Below are 23,755 nucleotides of genomic sequence, written 5' to 3' on the forward strand. Positions count from 1 at the left end.
TTATTCACATGTTGCCTTGTCGGTTATATTTTCAAAAGTAGTGCAAATTAAAAGTTTGATGAATGACATTTGAATCCAATGTCTAAAAATCTGTGGATATATTCTTCGACATTCATCACATTCAGTTCATAGTCGGCCGACCAAAAATTGCCAGCAAAATGAGACTATCACATGTCGATATCTTATTCACTTGTAATTTTGTCGGTTATATTGCCAAAAGTACTACAAATTATAAGCTTAATGAAAGACATTTGAATCAGATGTATGAAAATCTGTGAACTTAATGTCTTCGACATCCATTGCATTCAGTTCCTAGTCTGTCCACAAAATACGGCATAGTATTGACCTACCACCCTATCCATTATTTTGCCAAATATAGTCAAAGCATTTTAACCGTTACTTCGATATTTTGACTGTTTACAATATATTAAGGTTGTTTCTAAATAATCATATTCGATAAAGCGCACCTCTCTACAATCATTTTGAAATAGTGAACACTTCTGCAGACGACTCTCAATCTCTCGGGGGGGGGGGGCAAGACGTTGAAGACAGGGGGAAAATTGCCCCCCTGCTACCGCCGCCTCTGGCCAACACTTACCACCCGAATAGTGGCAAATTCAAATCTTGCGTAAATTGTAGGACACCCTTTATATCATTTGCCATTAAATCAGTAAAATATATTGAAGATGGCTATACAAAATGATTGTCACATTTCAGATGGTTAAGAAGAACAAATAAAGTACAGAATACAAAATCCTATTTTGAAGATTACCGTACATTAGTTGTTAATTATTAAAAACTGAGATCCAAAACAAAATTTTGATCGCATCTTTCAATATTACTAATTAAAATCGATCCAGAAAAATTTTCTAAATGACATACTATTGTAAAATTCATAAAAGAATGAAATTCAAGCAATTTCCATTTATCATTAACTAATGTTTTGTGTGCCTAATAATTTAATAGGAATTTGAGATATCTAAGGAGTAGAGAGTAGAATAAATTAACGAAGCTTAATAAATAAGAAGCTTGTGAATATATTTACGAGGGGAAAAAAGAAATCTTCCATTTAAATTTTACTTTCAAGATAAACTCTTCAGCACATTTTTTTTAATTAATCGCTTGCTAATTTCTTGATAAGAAAAATAGTTATTCCGATAATCAAAGCTAGATTAAAACAAAATATCATCCTACCTTCAATTAGTTGTTCAAAGAATAAATATGCAAACATCTTTCCTTCAAAGGTAACCATTTTTTTAAAAATAAAAGAGTTTGATTAATGAATACCAAAGCTTCCATACAATCTTTATTGAATTCTAAGCAAAATAAAGACATTTATACAAAAGACAAAATTAGTGTATACATATATCACAGATCACATAGGTATTGTTAGCAAATTTGAGATTCATCTGTGGTTTGAAAAATTCATCACATTTAGAGAAATGTAAAAATACTTTGACAAACAATGCACTCAAAAAAATGCCTAAACCATAACACATATTTCTGTCTTATATATTACTACACTGAATAATTTTTTTGATTTCAAAATTAAACTTCTAAATTGAAATAAATAATGTATCATAAGAATAGTAATAACAATACTTAAAAAATTCTAACTTCAAAATTATTTTAAATAATAAAATTCTTATTTTTAAAAAGTTCTAATTTTACAACATCGTGAATTTTGAAAGTAAATTTAAATAATTTTCTTTATAAAAACAACTGATGAAATACTAAAAGATATGGTTTCAATGGTATCTATGAACAATATTGATAAATTGCAGAATTGCTGTAAATACACTAAGAAAGCATACAAACATTAATAACAGACATTATAATAAAATTAAGTTCTATCAGTAAGGTTACTATGCTAAAATTAAAACTTAAATATAAAATATTAATCGTATTAACACCGCATGCAAGGAAAGAAATTTCAAAAATGCCAATATGATATTTGACTATACAAAATAATAGACTACTTAAGTGAATATAAAGACTAAATCTCTGAGTGAACAACACAAACAATAACATTCAGAAATAACAATATGGTTCTTTGGTTTGAAGTTTCAAAAGAAATGCTTTATATAGAACACATTAGCAACACATTTGCCTGACTATCAACAAAGAGAAAATGCAAAGCAAGTTTTATGTTTTGCATACTGTTTTAAACTCTTATTGTATACAAAATAATAAAAGGAATATTTAAAATTACTAAAATATAGAACAACTAAATAATATAAATTAAAAAATGTGAAAATGTGATTTCTTTTTGCTCATCAAAAAACTATTTGATACAGAAATACATATATGCAAAAAGAAAAAATAAGTTATGCATACAACTAAACTATATTAAATTATTACTACAATTGTTTAAATAATAATTCATATATATACTACTGTAGTTATTCCGACATTTCATACTAATTTCCATGTTAAGAACACAACTTGAACTACATTTCATTAATCATAATATTAAATTACATATATTATTTCTTTTCAAATTAACAAAGATTCCACTCTAATATCTATTTTCAATAAGCAGCATAATTAATATTCTAAATTCAGATTATAATATAACAAGGTTGCACTTAATCTGATTAGAAACAGCAAAAATATTTAAACTCATTCCCAACACTCAACTTTCATCTCTAAAAATGTTAACATTTTACTTAAAAAGAGATTCTCAAAACACTTTTATTTTAACACTCAAAACTCTTTTATTTTTAATTAAAAACAATGATAGTTCGCATCAATAGTTCATGAAAAAATTTAATTGCACATGAATAACAGAAATACTTTGTTTCTGATTACATAATAGATTTTCTTTACATGTAGGAAGATTCAAAAAGTAAAAAAATTTACCTTTTGAAGTTAATTATAAAATATTACTTACTACAAATTTTACAACAGTACTAATACATTAAATGAATAAAATAAAGGAATGAAAGTAATAAAATTGCTTTATAATTTAATGTAATAAAAATAAGGTAAAAAGATTAATTATTAACAATAATAATAGAAGACTGATACTGATTCAACATTACACACATAATGTACAACAAGATTACAGTAAAGATATGTGAAATTAAATCACTAAAAAAAGCACTAACAGAAAATTTCAAAATTCAAGTTCAAGTCCTAAAAGCAATCAAAGTAATATACTCTACAAAACTGAATAATAATATAAATGGTTTAAAATGACAATTCACTTTTAAACTAGTTGAAATTAAAATCTTTTATCAAATTTTGTTAAAATAAAACTACATTATATTTAAATTAGCAGTCAATAATAATGAATTTATTTTTAATGCTTTACTACATTTTAATATTGTTATTTATCTTTATTCTACGTCACAAACCATCACAGAAGAATTGATTTCTAGCCTAAGTTCTTCAATTTACTATAATTTGCAAAATGTAACTTTCTTACTCTAAATCAAAAGAAAGAAATATCGCTTTGTACATATTTAAAAACTAACTTACATATTAAAATCAAATTGCCACTTTAAATAAAAATGAATATGAGGAAACATTAAGTATAACATATTTTTAATAACATTCAAAGTAGATAAGAATAAGTTGATTTCAAATTCTAAAGTAAATTGTATAACTTCATTAGTACACACATATACAGTAATACACATAAGCAGTATACTGGCCAAAAAAATATTTGACTCAGTTGAATATAAACATATACCAATCAATTATTAAAACTATCTTTTCTATCCGATATACAAATTTTAAATTTGATGCAAGAAAAAATATTGGAATGATACATTATCCCACAAAATGCAAATAACTATCTTGAACTTTACCCAATTCTATATAGAAATATCAAAAATAGAGTAAAAACATTCATCACAAAAAATTGTTTAAATAAAGCTTTTTAGTTATATCTGGCACATAAAAGTACTTAATTTTTTTTTTTTCAAATTTCCTCATCCACTATTGTATTTATCATTTAAAATACAAACCATAATTATATACTCAGTTTAACCTTTTAATCTCAAAGATGTTGCTATTCAAGTGTCAATGAAACAATTCATTCACTGAAAAATAGCACCTCTCTTTAAAGCAGTCATAATATTCAATAAAACAATATCAATAATCAAAAATATCAAAAAAGAATTTAAAAAATAAACCTTAGAAAATATTAGTAGCTACCTAATAACCAAAAAACTTCTGATGCACTAAATTTCCTTATTAAATTCATAAAAAAAAAGCTCATTCATATTATGCATATATGCATAATACTGTTGTGTAAATAATGCTGTCTCTAAGTAATTATAATAAAAAAATGCACTCACTACTTTTAAATTTATTTAAAATATGTCTTCTTAGCTACTTATAGCAATTATTTTATATTTTATTTTAAATGGTAATGACAACGGCTTTTTTAAAGAGTTTATTTAGTAAATTATTTTAATAATTATTTTAATTATTTTTAATTATTTTAATAATTTAGGCCATGGAAAAGATTTACAAGAGATTAGATTCCATACTTCCATATAATAGACATCTGCACAATTTGATTAGAGTAATTTTTCAGATACTGTAACTGGTATAGTTATATTATAAACTACTTATGTATAATAATGAAATCAGTAATTATTTTTTGAGTGGGAATCATACTAATAGCTGAAAAATAAATATAAAAATTTTGGAACAAGTCAAAAAAGCATTTAGAGTAGCTCAAAATATATTTCATGAAAAAAGCATTCATTGTTCTTTACTAACAAGTCATATCTAAAGAGAGCAGCATTTATAAAAACAGTTAACTTTTTAAAATCATTTGTACAGCATCATATTTCTCTTAATAACTTCAACTTCTTTAAAATTCAATTTGTGCAAATGTTATTCACAGAATGCTAATGCTCCATAATTATTAAATCTTCATAAATAAACCTGTCTCTTATAGCATGCTTCATAATTAAATTATGAAAGGATGAGATAATAAAAATTTATGCTGATTGAAATTGATAGCATGATTTTCATATTTACTATACATGTAAAAAATAAAAAGATGGCATCAATTAAATATCATTAATACAAAAAAATCCTTATTCAACAATTTAAATTAAAATAAACCTTAAAATAGAAATTTACTAATTAAAGCAGAAATCAAATAGTAAGCTTCTGATTTAACAATCAATAATCCAATCTCACACAGATAGCTCATACAAATATCTATATAGGACAACAGCGAAGCTTAATTAATTAATGTATTGTAGTTCTAATTTCCTTTATTTTTTATACTTTTAAGAAATTACAACATATTACAATTAGAAGAACAATAGATTTTTTCCTCTAGAAACAAAATTTAATAGTTATATAAATAAGCTTGGATTAGTTAAACAATAAAAAAAGTATTGAAACATTCTACCATCAATATAAATATTAAGTTAAATGTATTTTTCAATCAAAATCCAATTTAAAATTTACCCACAAAGAAAAATAAATTTCCATCATAAATTACTCTGAATTTCATTGCAATTATCGCCATTTGTCACATAAAAAATTAGAATCAATATATGTATTATCAAATGTAAAAAAAATTTGTTACTTCAATTTAAAAAACAATACACTGGCACCTTTCCAAATCAGTCAAACAATCGCTCTAAGCATTTAGTAGTTATCTATAACCTCAGAATATAAAAATCTGTATTTTGTAAATATAGCTTTAAAAGTATTTAAGTAAATTTTAAAGTTTGTCATGCTGTCATCGCACAATACACCTGTGTCAATGATTTATTAAAAGCAATGGATTATAAGTACAGCATAAAAAAAATATGTCTTGTTTTAATAACTAGTTCTCCAAATTTTAAGCTTATAAATGTGAGGTAATAAAAACAAATAAATGCAAAGAAAATTATGGTTCTACAAGAATAAATTATGATTAAAATGACTAAATAGATTTGATTTTAAAAGAAAATTAAATTAAAAACAACACAATAACACATTCACAAAAAAATAAGATTCTTGAACTGAATATTCAAAATAAAAAATTTCTGATTAATTCTAGCATAATTAAAAATATGATACTTATTTAACCCTTTGCACTTGGAAAAGTAATTCTATGCATAATTTTTTACCTAACACAAAGACTTGTTTATTGCTCTGAAAAATAAATATATATCATTGTTTTAAATTGAATTCTCTCGTTTAACCAATCTGCATTTTCTTACTACTCTGCAGGTATTTTTAACAATAAAAATTAAATAAATAAATAAAACATCAAAATGATGCACCATCTTGAACGGTGAGTGAGAGTCACCATCCGAGTGCAAAGGGTTAATATATGTGAACACCATCCAAAAATGCAATTGCAATATAAATCGTAAATGAATAAAAATGTATACAAATAAATATATAATAACACAGAATACAGACAATAACAAAATATTGTTGCTTCAAAACAAACATGCATATTAAAGAAAGTAAATAGCAAGCCAAAATCAAATCTGTAGTTTTCTTTGAAAAAAAATAAAAAAAGAATTTACTATAATAACTCTATTATAGTATTTTAATATGAGATTCTTTGTGCCCGTGCAAAAGTTAAGAATATCTGTTCCAGTGAAGTATCACTTATCAAGTAATCTTCCAAGTCAAATTCAGTTTTCATATTTGACATAAATTTGAAGAGATAACTCAAAGTAACTGATGGATCTACAACATGATACTGAAGCATACCCTGTAAAAAGAATAAACAGAAGTTCACAGACAATAATATTTTGGAATTTTAGTTTCAGTATTATCAATTAGTTTTAATCAAATTTAAATTCTTTCATTTAAGAATTAAATTTAATTTAAATCTTAAAATTTTTATTTCTTGTTTATTCACCATGTTGAATTTTAATGTATGAAAGGGTAAATTCATAAAAGACAGCTTTAAAGGTAGTAAAAATAGAAGAAGTGTGATAAAATTACTATGCAGTTATTTCAGTTTCATTTATTTTACTCTCTTTAAATAAAAAAAATGAAAAAATATTTATATATAAAAAAGTAAGATTCAATTTTATTTAAATAAATTCAAATGGAAAAAAATTAATCTTTCACATAGATGTATTAAATATAATACATGAAACAAAATGCAAGATACTTTTATAACAGCTCAAATATAATTTTATTCTAAGTAAAAAGAAAAAAATACTGGAATTAAATTACTGATCTCAATAAATATTTGAAATATGTTTGCGATATTTCTTTCTAAGAAACGAAATATAAAGTTCTTAGGAATTATTCCACTGATAACCAGCATCATTATACATTGTCTAATATATTTAGATGCAAAGTAGCTAAAGTTGAAATTACTATATAATTCCATATTTTTTGATGAAAATCATTAAGTTCTATAAATTTTCTATAGCATTTTTAATTTTATATTCTTTATTATTTACATGCATTTCAATGTGGAACATAAAAAATACGATACAAATAACAATTTCTAGGAGTAATAAGCTATATAATTTAACAGAATATCTTTTTACCTGATGATCATCTTTCAAATCAGCTCCATTTAAGTTGCCTTGAACATGAGCTTTAATGGCATTCATATTTTTAAAATCATTTTGGTCTTCTCTTTTCAGCTTAATTATTACTGTATAGCCTTGACCATATTTTGTCTTAAGTTGTTGAATGGAACCAAGACATCGGAAACGTCCATTTACCATGATAGCTAGTCGATTGCACAAGGCTTCGCTTTCTTCCATGCTACAAGAAAAAATTATTTGACACTAGAGCAAAAGAAGAAAGCAATAACACTTTACCACTTAATCTGGTTATTTAATATTGGTTATATAATATTATTAATAATATTAATCTGGTTATAAAATATATTATATCCCTGTGTGTTTCCCTGTACATTTATGTAATACAAGAAGAGAAACATGAACAGCACTCATATACTAGTTATAATGGAGCAACAATACTCTACAGTTTCAATGAGTGGGAAAAGCAAGGAAAGGAAGCAATAATTCAACATTACGTGACATAATACTATATTAAAAAAATGTTTATATTATATTATATATATATATATATTAAAAACACTTTCTCTTTTTTTCTTGTCTATAATTTAGCAAAACAAAATTTATAGAAAGAAGGAGAGACATCGGTCACCTCTCATATTCTTTAACTGGAAATTGCACAGAATTAAAGAACTGAGTGCAATAAAATACAAAATAACATTTTTGCTATCATTATATAAATCATTTAATGATTATTTAATACAAAAACATTACAAGTAAGATTACTATTTTTATTTTTATTTGTTTAATTTTGCCAATTCATATATTTCAGCACTAATTTCTGCAGTTTCATTTTTTATTTATTCTTTTTATTTTTGCAACAATTTTATTTGCAGATTTGTTAGACTCTTTTTCTTTTCCTTGAACTTTTATCTACATTTCTAAAGCTTCATAATACCTCGCAAATGATAATTTAGCATACTTGAACAAGTCTTTTGAAATCGAAACATTCAAAGAACCTACACAAAAGTATTTTTTGAACTGGTACGTAATTGTGTATGTTTTCCTCTTTTGTTATGACAGTTTTTCCATATTATTTAAGTTTATCGCCTTCTTACAAAGCGAGCAGAACGAAACAAACGAACTTTGTAAAAATCTAACTCATTCAGCAAAGTCAGGATTCATATTTTTATCGGTCCAATTTCATATTAAATACGGATTTTGAGCAGTTCATTTTTAAAAAGAATTAAAATAGAGAATTCTTCTGAATAAATTGTGATCTCATTCTCAGAATAAGATCATAACTTCGCAAATAATAAGCAAACGATTCAATAATTCATCTTTGAGTGATTAAATATCACTGTGATGCTTCCACAGATGGTAGGTCGCTATTCCCGCCAGAGAAATTTATTCTATTCTCTCAAGAAGTTATAGCCCTCTCGCATATGCTCATTAACTGTAATTCGAGATCTCATGAAAAGAGAGCAAATGTGTCTCAAATGTGTCCTTGGTTGTCACATCCGTCCAAACACCTCCAAGCACATCAAATTTCGTTGGAAGACAGTGGATCTCAGAATTTAGGACTTGGGATCTACACAGATGGGCCAAAATCCTCAGCAGGAGATGGGGCTACATTTTGAGTCATGCTGGATGCAGTCACTATACACCAATGGTCAACTGCCTATTGAAAGGAAACACGGTCTTCCAAGCTGAACTACTAGCACTCAATAGAGAAGTCAAATACGCAACTTCTCTCCCTTAATCAGATCCAATCACTATTTATGTCGACAATAAAGCAAGTATACAAGCTTCAAGTTCTCCAAAAATCCAATAGCCAATTAGCAAGAGATACATTCTCCCTTCTTGTAAATCCTCACATTGAAATCTCGTGGATCAAGGCACACGTAGGCTATGGCGGGAATGAAGCGGCGGACAAATTAGCGGCTAGTGCTAATCAAGATCGGAATGTAATGAAGCTTCCAAGATGTAATCTGAAAAATATCCTTCAAACTGAGATGATGACAAGATGGCAAAAGGAATGGGAAGAAGGCGAAACAGGCCGCTCCACATTCAACATAATACCAAAAGTTTATCTCTACATGGCCAACTGGAACAGAGCGGATGTCCTTTTCTTCACTGGACACGGCCCATTCCAGACATACCTACACAGATTCCATCTGGCCAACTCTCCTTGCTGCAGCTGTGGAGAGATAGGATCCCAAATTCACTATGCTACCGAATGCTTACTGGCTCTCTCATGGCACATGAGAAAGCCAGAAACAAGTCTCGAGGGAGAATGGTACAGGAAAGTTGCCTCGAATACCCTTCAAGTGGCAAGATCTACTCCATATAAATCATATGCCTAAATACCAAGACCTCTTCAAGACTACACAATAATTGAGACCAAAATGCCACTAGTCAAAATCAATTAAATTATTCATTCAAAAGTGCAATTTTCACTAAGGAAATCAAAACACAGGGCCCAGGCGGACGCTACAAATTTCTGACTCTACAATATTTGTTTATATGCTTATACATGTCATACAGAAGTTCACAATGTAATTTATCGATTTTTTTCCTTTTCATTTCCTTGTTTAATTTAGTTTAGTTATATTAACGTCCCGTTTAAAACAACATTAGGGCTATTTTGGGACGGACCTCGCAATTTTGAACCGCGGTCAGATGACGAGGACGACACCTGAACTGGCACCCCCGCCTCTCCCCACCACACCACACCACACCAACGGGAGGATCTCATTTCCTTGTAAGTTCAACCCATAATCACCATTTGTTTAAGTGTTCTTGTCCCCTCCATTTAGTTATTACTTCACCAAAAATTGAATACAGTCATGTAGGATTGGACAGCTATGAGATTCTCTCTAGACATCCCTGGATAGTTTGTCGTCTCTTTCTTTCTTTTAATTTCCCCCCCCCCCTTCTTCTTCTTCCTTTCATCTTGTGCTCATCCAACTGGTTAGATAACTTAGTGTTATAGGCATCGGAGCACAGGATGGCGTTATGGTGTCTCAAATCGTAATTAGACTGATCTGTCCAGAAAAAAAAGGAGAACGAGGAGTGAATTTCCGCGATCATACACTGTGTTGTTTCATTTTTGTACTACGGCTACGATTTTTATTTCTTGCAATGTTCATAAATCGGTATATTTCAAACGGGAAAAAAAATTAAAATTTCCTGTTTACCCAAGGAGTGAATTTCCGAAATCATACACATTATTGTTTCATTTTTTGTGCTACAACTACGATCTTTATTTCTTGCAATGTTCAGAGACCAACATATTTCAAATGGAAAAAAAAAAAAAAAGAAGAAGAAGAAGAAGAAGGAGGAGGAGGAGGAACAAAATCCCCTGTATTTTTTTCGATTGTTATAAAAATTTTCAAATTTTTCTACTTTTTTTTTTTTTTTTTTTTTTTTTTTTTTTTAAGGAATGAGGAAAAAGCTCTTGGACATTTTATCCCTGGTCTTATATAACCTATGATTTTGATAGGGAAAATATTTCTTTACAGTGCTAATATATTATGAGATTTCGATAGGAATTTTCGTTACACGCGTGGACAAGGTAGGGGAAACACAGGGAGATTTTAAAAAAGAATTTGCCTGATCAGCGGTATTTTATCTCTTCACGCGGAGTGTGGGAAAGTTAGGCTTTTAGCTGATTCAGCAATTTAACAAAGCTTCTCTTGAATTAATTAAGTAGCGACAGTGGAATTGGATCATGAAATAAGAGAATGAACTTACTATGGGCTAAATTAAAATAAAATCTTGGAAATTAATTAAAATTAAATTAGAGTTAAAATATCATTACATATATATAAAATTATTCAAGGATTTAACTTTCATGAGTAGCATACAAGAAAGTGTATTAAGTTTGCAAGTCCAATTTAAATGTAAAAGTCATTTTTATTTTTAAGCCTCTTTTTAATTTCACATATTTCAAAATATCCTGTGAAGTTTGTAAAGCAGAAAGATATAATGATTTGAAAAAATAAAATATTTTAGAATTTAAAAAAAAAAAAAACATGATCAAACTTATTACCCATTTCTGCCTCTAATGTATTATAATTCAAAATAAAGGATGCATTTTTTCACATCTGAAATAGATAAATTTAACTCCCTGTTTATTGTTAAATATCTTCATAATACGTTCTTAGCAAAATATCATTTTGCAAAGAACATTTGCAGCAACATTTTCAGACTTCTGGTAGCCTTTATATTACTTTCATGAATTCAAATAAAAGAAACGACTTTCAGAAATAAGAGTATACTATTTAATGCCCTTTAGCTTCTTAGTAAATATTGAAAACCCAGCTGTATTCTTCAATTTATGCAGGAAATTCACTTTTTTTTAAATTTGTTTTTTATTTTAATTTCTTACTAAAAAAAGAAAAATTATGACTAAAGACCTATAACATATTTACCTGTGAGTAGTAAGTAAAACTGCAGCTCCAGTATTATTTCGAGCTTGAGAGAGAATGTTCCAAATCTTTCTGCGGGACACAGGATCAACACCGGCAGTAGGTTCATCCAATAAAATTAAAGGCGGAGAGCCAATGAGTGCAATTGCAACAGACAACTTCCTTTTATTTCCTCCACTGGAAAAGAAAAAAAAATTTAACAAAAAGATTTTTTTTAATAAAATGTTTTATTATCAAATAAAAGAAATTTCGATTCAAAAAAACATGTACAATAATATCCACATAACACAACACTCCATAAATCTTCGATCTGACACATACATGGCAACACTGTAGACAGACCCTTATGATTTCTGGATAAAACTAATCTTCAAATGAGAGGTGTTAAATATTTCACGATATTCTGACAATTAATTTATAGGTTACATTGGTTTTTATGATGCCAGTTTTGCAATTTCCAAAACAATGGATAAAAAAGAATTTGTGTATTAATTATTGTTTTTTTTTATGGGAGGAGATACTACTAAAGCCAAACAATGGTTTGATAAATGTTTTATGGAGATTCTGCACCAGAGAAATCAACTATTATTGACTGGTTTGTTTGATTTAAATGCGGTCGTACAAATACATATGATGCTAAACGCTCCGGTCATACAAAATCGGCAATTATTCTGGAAAATACAAAACGTCCACAAAATAGTTTGGAAGATCGTAAAGTTAAATGGCGTGAGATAGCTGACAGTAAAGATATCAAAAGGTAGTGTTATTACAGAGGTGGCGGTAGAGATTTGCCGACGGGGAAGCAAGCAAATCGACAGGGGAGCAAGCACAATATCTCTAATTTGGCTTCAAAATAACACATAATAATTCATTTTACATTTAATTAAAGAAAGTCAAGTATTATTTAACTCTTTTTTATTCAAATGCTGATCCTTTTTTTCATTGCTAAAACTTTATAAAAGTATTTGTAAAAAAAACAGGTTATCAGTTTCTTGAGATCTCAGTTTCTTCTCCGACTCTTGAGATTTAATTTCTCTGCGATCTAATTTTAGAAAAAATATAGTCATATTCCATTCTAAATTGTACTATATAGATAGAAACACAGATTGCACCAGAATGACGTGTCATGCTAAATGGACAAATGCATACTCTTACTATTTTATATCAGAAGCTATATAAAATGAATGTTGAAACAAAAAGTTTTATAAAAGTAACTGTTTTAGAAATCCAGAATAATAAATAAAAAATATTCCATGTTTTCTCCAAAAACCCATTTTTCTGCTTAGTCCCCTACCTAAAATATTTGCTAAGTGAAAATTACAACAACCAGCAAGAATTAATATGTGTTTCGAAGCCGAGGAAAATAAGTGCGCGTAACCAACAAAAATTTACTATAGTTCGGACACGAACAATATAGAATGCAGAGAAGATACAATATGTAGTTTTTTAAGAAGGCCGGAGAAAATATTTTGTAAATATATGTACAAACTTACTATTTTATGTAAGATATGAAAAATATTCTTAAGAATAATGGACTGCTTAAACGTTAGATCCTTCTTGTATTTATTTTTATATATATATTTAAATTTAAATAAACCAATTCATATTATTTGAAAAAAAAATTGGATATTGAACATGAATTCACCTACCTTCATTTTTATTTATGCACTCTGTGACTATTCTATGTACTATTAAGTACTTTCTTAATTCGAAGTTGCATGCATGGGCTTTTTTTAACCCCTTCATATACAATGGCGAGTCTAATTCGCGTATGGAATTATTTAATTTTAAATTTTAAATCTGCAATTAAGTGAAAGTATTAAGTAATTTAAAACGCTAAAATCACTTGAAAACGCATCATTACCTCAAATGCCCATATATTTTTCTGGGTATTAAGATAACGATAATAGTCCCAAATAAGATATGCCATCTAATTAGGATATTAAGTAAATTCGTATATCAAGAGGTTAATGTGTTATTTATGAATATTCTAAGAATAACTATTTTAATCATCTTTTTACAAAGACATCTTTATTCAAAGTCTATTCAAAATTTAGGAGCATCTGGAATTATATACTTTTTGCCGATAATAGTAATTGAAAGAAAAGTATATGTAAATGATACGTTCTGCGATTACATAGTCATAATATTGAATGCAGTCTAAAGCATTTAGGTAGTAATTTATTTTTAAAAAAATTAGTACATACTTGGATACCTTTTTTAGTGTAGCTAAAAAGCTACCATACCAAAAATATTTTTTTGTCGTCAACTGCAGTCGGTAATATTTCGTTAGTGTAATAATTGTAGCATGATGAATTAGATTGTAAAAGAAAACAGATATTTTATTGTTAAATGAATTTAATTTACAATTATACAATTTACTTACTCCAGTGATTTATAATGAATTCACAAAATTTGGTTACAGCAAAATAACTCTTCTTAACATGCATACTCACATGAGTGTCAAAAGAAAACAGTGTTGTTTTTTTTTATTTAGTTTAACCATTAACTAGATTTTAGTCAGGCAATTCTCATAGTGAAAATGAATAAAATAAATTTATCAATTCGTTACCAAGGAAGTATCAATTATATGAATAAGATGATGATTAATTTTAGAACTTGGATTTGAATCATGAATGATGGAAAACAACTCTATCGTCCTATTCATGAATAATATAAAAGCTTCAATTTCTCTAATAATTCCACGGGCAGGTAATCAAAGTGCACAATGAAAACATTTTTTTTTTTTTTTTTTTTTTTTTCATAATCTATGATAAAGTCTTAGCCGAAGGATAAAGATTAGTCGGAAATGTGACGTCGTATTCATTTGCCAGATTACTGAATATTCAGCTAAACATAGTATAAATTATATGCTGAATGAACATTATGACATTTAAATAAAATGACTGAGAATTTGGATCCGTCGACATCCCATCGCATTGAATTCTTAGTCAACCGATCAAAATATTTTGACAAAATGCGACATGTCTTATATTTTACACACATGTCATCTTGTCGGTTATATTGCCAAAAGTAGTGCAAATTAAAAGCTTGATGAACGACATTTGAATCAAATATCTGAAGATCTGTGGATATATTCTTCGAAATTCATCATATTTAGTTCATAGTGGGTCGCCCAAAAGTTATCGCCAGAATGCGGTATCTTATTCACTTGTCGGATATATTGCCAAATCTAATGCAAATTATACGCTAAGTGGACGACATTTCAATCAAATGTCTGAAAATCTGCAGATTTAACATCTTCGGCACTCACCGCATTGAGTTACCACTTGTCGAAATGAGAATACCACCTTGTCAATATCTTATTCACTTGTTACCTTGTCGGTTATATTGCCAAAAGTAGTACAAATTATAAGCTTAATGAAAGACATTTGAATCAGATGTCTGAAAATCTGCGAACTTAACGTCTTCGACATCCATTGCATTCAGTTCTTAGTTTAGTCTATCAAAACTTGTCCGCAAAAAACGGCGTATTATTGACCTACCGCCCTATCGATTATTGACCTACCCCCACTTGATTTTGCCAAATATAGCCAAAACACTTTAACCATTACTTGGATATTTCGATTGTTCACAATATATTAACTTTAAGGTGGATTTTAAATAATTATATTCGATGATGCTTAACTCTCTACAACCATTATGAAATGGTGAACACTCTTGCCGACGAAACTCTGAATTTCTCGCCGACGGGGGGAGGGAGGGCAATTTCCCCCTGCTATCACCACCTCTGTGTGATTATAATTTTACACGAAAATTTGAAAGTGCGTTTGTTTTCAAAGCTGGTGCTTCGTTTGCTCACGCCAGATCGAAAACAACCAAACGTCGGGGAATCAGATCACTGTTTAGAGCTATTCAAGTGAGATAAAAAAAATGGGGAGGGGAGGATTTCTTACGTCTGTATATGACAATGGATGAAACGTGAATCCACTTCTACACATTTGAATCAAAAAGATAGTCAGCTGAATAGACAGTAGCCGGTGAAAGTCGTCCAAAGTGAAGAAAAACTCAAAAGTCCACTGGGAAGGTGAAGGTATCCGACCTTTATGCACGTGAATGGTATTTTGTTCATCGACTACCGTGAGAAAGATAAAATTATCAATAGCGAATATTACAAGCCTTACTGGAATAACTGAGTAAAGAAATCAAAGAAAAAAACGACTTCATTTGCAAAAGAAAAAAGTGCTGTTCCATTAGGTCAATACCCCGTGTCACAAGTCGATGAAGATGATGGTTAAATTGAATAATTACGCCTCGAAATGCTTCCTCACCCACCGTACTCTGTAGATCTGGCCCCCAGTGATTACAGGCTTTTTGCAGATTCTAAAAAGATGCTCCAGGAAAATACATTTGGCTCAAATTAAGAAGGGATTGCCAAAACTGAGGCCTATTTTGAGAGCAAATAATTCTACACAAAAGGCATCAAAAAGTTAGGAGAGCGTTGGAATGAATATATCATTCCTGAAGGAAAGTATGTTGATGAATAAAGTAGAATTTCTAAAAAATAAATAAATAAATAGTCAGACCAGGGATTTTTTTGAGTGATAAGTCATACAAAAATGCAAAAAAAAAATCCAAAAATATCAAATGATTTGCAGATTTATAAACATTTATTTCAGAAGCATATTTTATTCAGTTATGTTAAGAAATTAGAATAATTAATAATCTTAAAGAAAGTGAAAAGAAATTCAAATGCCATATTTAACAAACGAAATTTTCTACATATACCTGTAAAATTGTGTCTGTTTATCAGCATGTTTTGTCAAATCGGTCATTTTAATCAGTTTTTCCACTTTCTCATACAAATCAGATCCAATTAATCCTCTCAATCGACCAAAAAGCATCAACATTTCTCGACCAGTTAAGCGATCAATCAATGCGTCAAATTGTGGACAATAACCAAGATAGGATTGAAACTATAAAACAAATAATAAAAAAATTATATTACAAAAAAACAGCAATTTCAATCTAGCATTATTTAATATTTTTTTCTTCCCATAGAACATCAAAACATCTACTTGGAATAGAAATCAAATAATTAAAAACAAAATTTTAAATAAAAGCAATGCTTTTAACTTGAATTTCATTTTTGTATTTTATACAAAATATGTTTACAACAGATACATGACAGATATACTCCACTTATATAACTGATATTTTACATGCGTCATATTTTGCATTTTGAAGTTAAATTAACTACATTATATTACTAGTTAAAATTTTAAACTAATAGATCAAACACATAATAAAGAAAATCGATAGTAATGAAGAACTACAGATGATTATACAAATTACTTTTAAAAATTAAAACAATGCAATTAAAAAATAATTGCAATTGAAAAATCTTAATTTTTCCCTTATAAGTAATGTATTTTTTGAATAGATACAAAGTATGCTTTGATAATACAAGAATACATTCATCTCTAATAAAACATAATAAAGTAATTTTTCCATTTAATATATTCCATTTCATCAAAAATTTTCTCATTACAAAGATAGTTAAATAAAGAAATTATTTTCGTAAAATCCTTACCTTTTTCAAGTTTGCATTCAATGAACAATTTTGCATTAAGGCATTTCCTTCTGTTGGATAACAGTCACCAGTCAGCATTCTAAATGTTGTTGTTTTGCCTGCTCCATTCACTCCAAGAAGGCCAAAACATTCTTCTTGATGAATACCAAATGTCAAGTGATTTACAGCATAAAAATTCTGAAACACTTTGGTCAAATCAGATACTACTAATGCTTCTCCACCTGAACCTGGATGAGTTTCCAATAAATTTCGAATCCTCTCCTCTTCTTCTAGAACATCAGAATCTTCAATTATATTTTCTTGTATAATCTGTCCTACCACAGATTTACGTATTTTCTGAAAATGGTATTTTGCCATTTGAATAAGACAAACCATGGCCTTGGTTTCCACAAAAAGTATAAGACCAAAATAAATTAGACCATCAATGAAAAGGAACAATATATCTGGTCCAGTAGAATTTTTGTCCCATTGTATCGGATTAGTGATCTCATGACAGTTATTTCCACAAATATCTAGAAAAGAACATAACTTAATATTCACAGAAAACATGAATGATAAAATCCAAATAAAAAACTTGAATTAGACCATATTTCTATTTAAAAATAACTTCTTTTGTTCAAACGCTATTACTCAAAAATAATAAATTTTAAAATAATAATAACTAAATAAAGGTTCTAAAGGAAAAGGTTGGAGTCAAAATTAAAATTTTAAATAATCAAATATCATTAAATTAAAACATAAAATCTGCAATATATCTCCAAGAAATTCTTTAATTCATTTTATTTTCAAACAATCCATTTTTCAATAATGAACAGTAAATGCAAGTGCAATTTTTTTCGGAGTCAAAATCTCTTAAACTAAGAATTACTATAGCAAGACAGATTGCACAAAAAGACACCAGATTATAAAATTTCTAACAAACCCTTTTACTTTCAGATTCTTCCAACATTTGTAACCAAAAATAGACAAGATTTCATTAAAAAACTTCTAAATGATTTTCAAATGATTATTAATAAACAGATGCCTTAATGACTGCTCCTTTTGCTTATTTATATTTTTTAGCTTTTTGATCAAAAGTTTTTTCATAAAAATTATTTTTTATCATTTAAAAAGAAGTCATAATTTTAAAAAAAAATTATTAAGCACTATTCTGGCTAACGATAGAAGATAGTAAAGAATAAAGGTAGACAAAATTTTAAAACACATTTTAAAAGTATAATTAATAAACATTTTTTAAATGCTTGTATAGCAAAAAAATGAGAAATTAAAGAAAAATGATTCTGCATCTTCAAAGAACTTTGCAATTAAATCCAATAAAATTTTAAAATATGAGAAAAAAACTATTTACAATATTTTAAATATGAATGATACTTTTATACTCTAAATTCTCTCTGCTTCTGTACAAAAATGATTTTTTTAAAGCAATTTTATTTCTATCCAAATAATTTTTAAATATAATTTTATTTTTAAAAAAATCAACAGTTAATATTATTAGTAATAATTAGCAAATAACCATATTTACCTTTACAACATTTAAATAAAGGATTTGAAATATCCATTGTAGGGGAATTGCAATGGAACTCCAGATCATATGGAGGCACACTTTCACAAAATGCATTATAAAATGCAACACCATACAGACTTGACATTCCAGAAGCAAGACTGAAAGTTGGAAAAAGTCGAAAAATCCAAACAGCCTGATCTACTGACTTCATGGGACTGAATTTGGCCATTACCTGTATAGTTTTTAAAATTGAAGCACACCCAACACCTAAAAATATTTCACTGATTTTAACAGAATATTAATAAAAAATATTTACTTTTAAACATTAAGCATCCTTATATAAACTTTTATCTTAAAATTAACACAATTTTTGTCTTTAATCCATATGGGACAAGTTAAGTAGTAGTTTAGCAATTATAAGAAAAATATTTCAGAAAAAAGTTCGGCATGTTGTTATATAAAATATAATAACAAATAAAATATAATAACAAAAATAAAATATAATATAAAATATAAAAATAAATAACAAAATCCCAGCAACAAATAGCACATGTTCGATGTGAAAGAGATTTTATGGGTAGAAAATATTTTGTGAAGGAAAAAAATGTTATAAAATAAAATTTGATAATCTAATGTATTTTAATTAGAATATCAAATTATATTTTGTAATTTTGGTAATTACAAAAAAAAATTCTAATGAGTGGTACAATGAAGATTTTACTCAGATCCCATTTTTGCAAATTGTGGAAAGATAAATGTGCATTCAACATCTGGTTGTGACTCACCAAAGACTGATTTGTAGTCCACTTTTAGTTACATACTCGCATTTCAAAAATTGTGAAAAATCTAAACTATTCCTCATTACCTGCAGATCAGCCAGAAAATATTTTATGGCATATTTGTCCTTGAAAGATTTCCTTAACAGAAAATAGTAATGGTCTCTCCTTCAACTTTAAATGACTTAATTGAGAAAATTCTGATATCAAATATATGAAACTTTCACTTTCTTGTTGTATACTTTTTATAAATTGATTAAATAATCCCAAAGAAGTAAAAGTAATAAAATCTTATTAGAAATTTAACATCATGACTTTCATATTTATGTTAAGTTGCTATTCACAATTGTAAAATACTAGAGTTAATTATCAATTTTACCAGCCATTTTCACATCTAGTAGAATTGATTAGAACATAAGAACATGGTAATTTTGCCCAATTAAAAATCAATTCTTCTTCTTTGATGGGAAAATTTAAATATTTTGTAAAACATACTTTAATTCTAAATCGCTTCAGCCATTATACTTTCTATTACACTACATTTTGTTTTAACACATTAGTTTATTTCTCAAACGTTATAGTATTGAAGATGTACTTTGTAAAAATATTAAAATAATTAACTTTATGTAAGCTTTTTCCTGATTTAAACATAATAATTTATTTTCAGCAGATATCAATTAAATATTATTACATATAATAACATAAAATCTTTGACAAAACAAAAGAAAAATAAAAAAAAATGGGAGTGTCTCCCCAAAACTTTCTCGCATAAAGATGTTATCCCAGAGAATGCTTTGCATATCACTGTCAAACAATAACTAAATACTAACCTTTTGGCATGAATTTTGTATTTTTACTATATCTATCAAGTCATCCTTGGCGAGTTACCTGACAATTAATTACTGCCATGCAATTAACAGTATCCGAAAACCAAATTTGTGTTTCAGATGCGTTTTCTTAGCCTATTGAAATAAAAATTTGGACCAACACTACATTTACAGTTGCAAAATCCATACCAAATTTTATATATACTAAATCGTTGCAACTTTTAGAAATCTGTCAGCATATTAACTCAAAGTACAGACCAACAGACGGTCAATCCCTTGTTGGATTTGGCTCAAAATTTAAAAGGCATCTAAACTATGGATGTTAATTCAGTGTATTGAATTTTCTCTATCTAGCTTTATTCGTTTTGTAGTTATGTTAAATTATATTTGAACAGCCGAATAGACAGTTTCCTCTGAGCAGATTTTGGTCAAAATGTGATAAAAATCTTCAAATTTAGTATAAAGACTGTATACCAAATTTCATTTGTCTAGCTCAAGGCGTTTTTGAATTATTTGTGTCAGAGACAGATGGCCGGGCATTCAACAAAAATGTGTTTTATCAAACTCAGAGAGGTCTAAAAATGTAGAAATTCATCAAAATCCCAAGTCTGAATTTTTTTCTCGATTACTGTACTTTCTTTATATGTATAAGAGAATGTAGAAAATAAGTATTCTAAAATGGTTACGTAAATGCGAAATACTCACCAATAAGTGCACATATCCCTACAACAGCAGAGAATCCAGTACTTCCCTTTTTAAACAAAAATGATATTAAATAGCTGAAAGGTATTGAAGACCAACCATATAACAGCATCAATAGCAAAGATGTACCTATATTAAAACAAATAAATATTTATTAAAAAATTAAATTTCTAAAAATTAAAAAAAAACAATCTATAGAATGGCTACACTTTAACATATAATAAAATATGTATCTAAATCCTAATCCTAACAAGTAACTGTTTTAAATATTTTCAAGATTAAAGTTTTGAAAAATATTTAAAACAGTTACTTGTTAGAAATAATCTAAATTAAGAGTTCCTTAAGTATTTAAATGTTATTCAATAACAGCGTTTTTGTCAAAAATTATATAGTCATAATCTAATATTTGAAATTGCAGAATCTAGAATTTAAAGCTCAAATAATTGAGTGTGCTATTAAAGTTTCTTGACATTTAAATCTATCAAATAAAACCTTAAAAATTTAAAACTTTTAACTACATAACAAGATTATAGAAATCTACAATATAACTTTTTTCAACATAAGAAATTTACAACATAATTTTTATCAACAAATATAAAAAAAATTAAAAACAGCTTAAAACCGAATAAAAATACATCACTATGGCTAGAAAGAAATAAAGGAACTTACCAATAGCACCTGAATGTGTTCCAAAGAATGCATAGTGGACAAAAATGGCATACGGTATTATCATCAAAATGCAAACGATAAAATGGACCAGAAAGTCCCAGAAAAACATAGCAATCCAGTATATAGCAGCTGGAATTCCACTCATAATCTGCAACAATTTCGCCTTCGTATCTCTCTCGTGAATTGGCAACAAAGTAAAACTAGCAGAAAGAAAACCAAATGCTAGTGGAACAAAGACAATGGCCAAAATTCTGATTGTTACATCTCTCCCTTGAACTATAAATAAACGTAACTCTGGAAACGGTGCATTTGTTAAAGATATACTCCCAGAGCTTGTTAAATTCCTTAGTAATGCAGTATGCATTAAAACAAGTGACATTGGTAAAGCATGATAGGGTTCTCCATTAAACCAAGCAGTTAAGTTCAAAGTTCCATTTGAATACTGATCTATTGCTCCTCCTACAAGGAAACTCTTTAAGTACTTAGATATATCATTTTTGCCATAATCCAAAACATAATGTGTTGGTTCAGGAACTTTCTCCACGCTGATCTGATTTGCTTCATATACTTTCTTTAATGTCTCAGCTAATCTAGAGAGTTCTGGGTTTTCAACATAATAAAATCCATCTGTTGCACCATATACAGAATAAATATCAAGTTTCAGAGCATCTGTTTCAAACCTGTACTGCTGACTATCGAATTTAATGATATAAAGACAGAGGCACATGAGAACAAGAGGGATAGCTAACTGGGCAACAAGAATGCTCCAGTGTCGTTTAGCATAGTGGAAACGCTTTAATAACAGACCAATGAATTGATTAATCAGCTTAGGATGTGGTTTTATACCAGGTGAGTCACCAAAGACATCTGAAAATATAAACACATGTTGAAATAAAGTATAGATTAACAAACATTTCTTAATGTTATCACAATAATGTACACTTTATTTTAATAACTAAATTAAACTAAATAACTAATTAACTAAACTAAAATAATTTTTATAGCTGAAGTTGAGCATGAAGTAAGACTCAAATGCATATAAATATACTCTATATTATTCAAATATCCAAAATCAATCACATTTTTATGAAAAACACTTTAGAAACTTTATTTTAAATCTTATATGTATTTAGCAGCATTAATTGTGGTTCACTTTTTATATAATACTGGTTAAATTTTAAAATTTGACAACATTTTAAAATTATAAGCTAAACATAGTATCAAAATACAATTATGAAATAATACCTCAAATTGAAACATACCTTTGTAAATGTTGCTTAATAATTTTGACAGAAATAATGTGAAAAAATATACATTCAGGGATCAAAATGATATGAAAGAATTATAACAAAATACTTAAGAATGCTATAAGAATTAAGAAATAAATGCTTTAAGAAATAAGTTATTCTATATGCATACACAAATATGCTTATTATTTTGTATACATATACAGATTTAGAAAAAATAAAAGGACACAATTCTTGGAATTAATAATTAAAATGAATTTATACATCCATTATTATTTTGTTAGAATAATTCAAATTAAATTATTTACTTCATTAATACAAGGTCTGAGCAAATAAACAAATATTCAATTAAAAAAATATAAAAATATTTTATAAACATAATTACAAATCTTAAAGTGCAAGTGAATATTGACATATATATAAAATTAGCGGCAAATTGATCATTATAATGATATGAAGTGATGCATATTTCCACAACTTCTGCCTTTTGTTAATTAAGCAAAAATAGTTTAATAAATAATTAATAACATAAATTATATTTTTGATTTGAAATAGATATTTAAAGCTGATAATTTTA

At 27.7% G+C, this 23,755-nt stretch overlaps 1 protein-coding gene across 1 annotated transcript in view; it reads right to left on the minus strand.

Moving 5' to 3' along the window:
• Positions 1–1,299: 1,299 nt before the first annotated feature.
• Positions 1,300–23,755, minus strand: part of LOC129966077 (retinal-specific phospholipid-transporting ATPase ABCA4-like) — a 61,280-nt gene continuing 38,824 nt past the window's right edge. The window contains exons 16-23 of the mRNA XM_056080446.1: positions 21,932–22,798; positions 21,266–21,391; positions 18,976–19,224; positions 17,454–17,965; positions 16,649–16,836; positions 11,903–12,076; positions 7,488–7,710; positions 1,300–6,691 (exon numbers count right to left, since the gene is read on the minus strand). Coding sequence (XP_055936421.1) covers positions 6,524–6,691; positions 7,488–7,710; positions 11,903–12,076; positions 16,649–16,836; positions 17,454–17,965; positions 18,976–19,224; positions 21,266–21,391; positions 21,932–22,798 — 2,507 coding nt within the window. The 3' untranslated portion in view covers positions 1,300–6,523. The remainder of the gene's footprint in view (positions 6,692–7,487; positions 7,711–11,902; positions 12,077–16,648; positions 16,837–17,453; positions 17,966–18,975; positions 19,225–21,265; positions 21,392–21,931; positions 22,799–23,755) is intronic.

This window comes from Argiope bruennichi, chromosome 4 (genome assembly GCF_947563725.1).
Source record: "Argiope bruennichi chromosome 4, qqArgBrue1.1, whole genome shotgun sequence".
Taxonomy (NCBI): domain Eukaryota; kingdom Metazoa; phylum Arthropoda; class Arachnida; order Araneae; family Araneidae; genus Argiope; species Argiope bruennichi.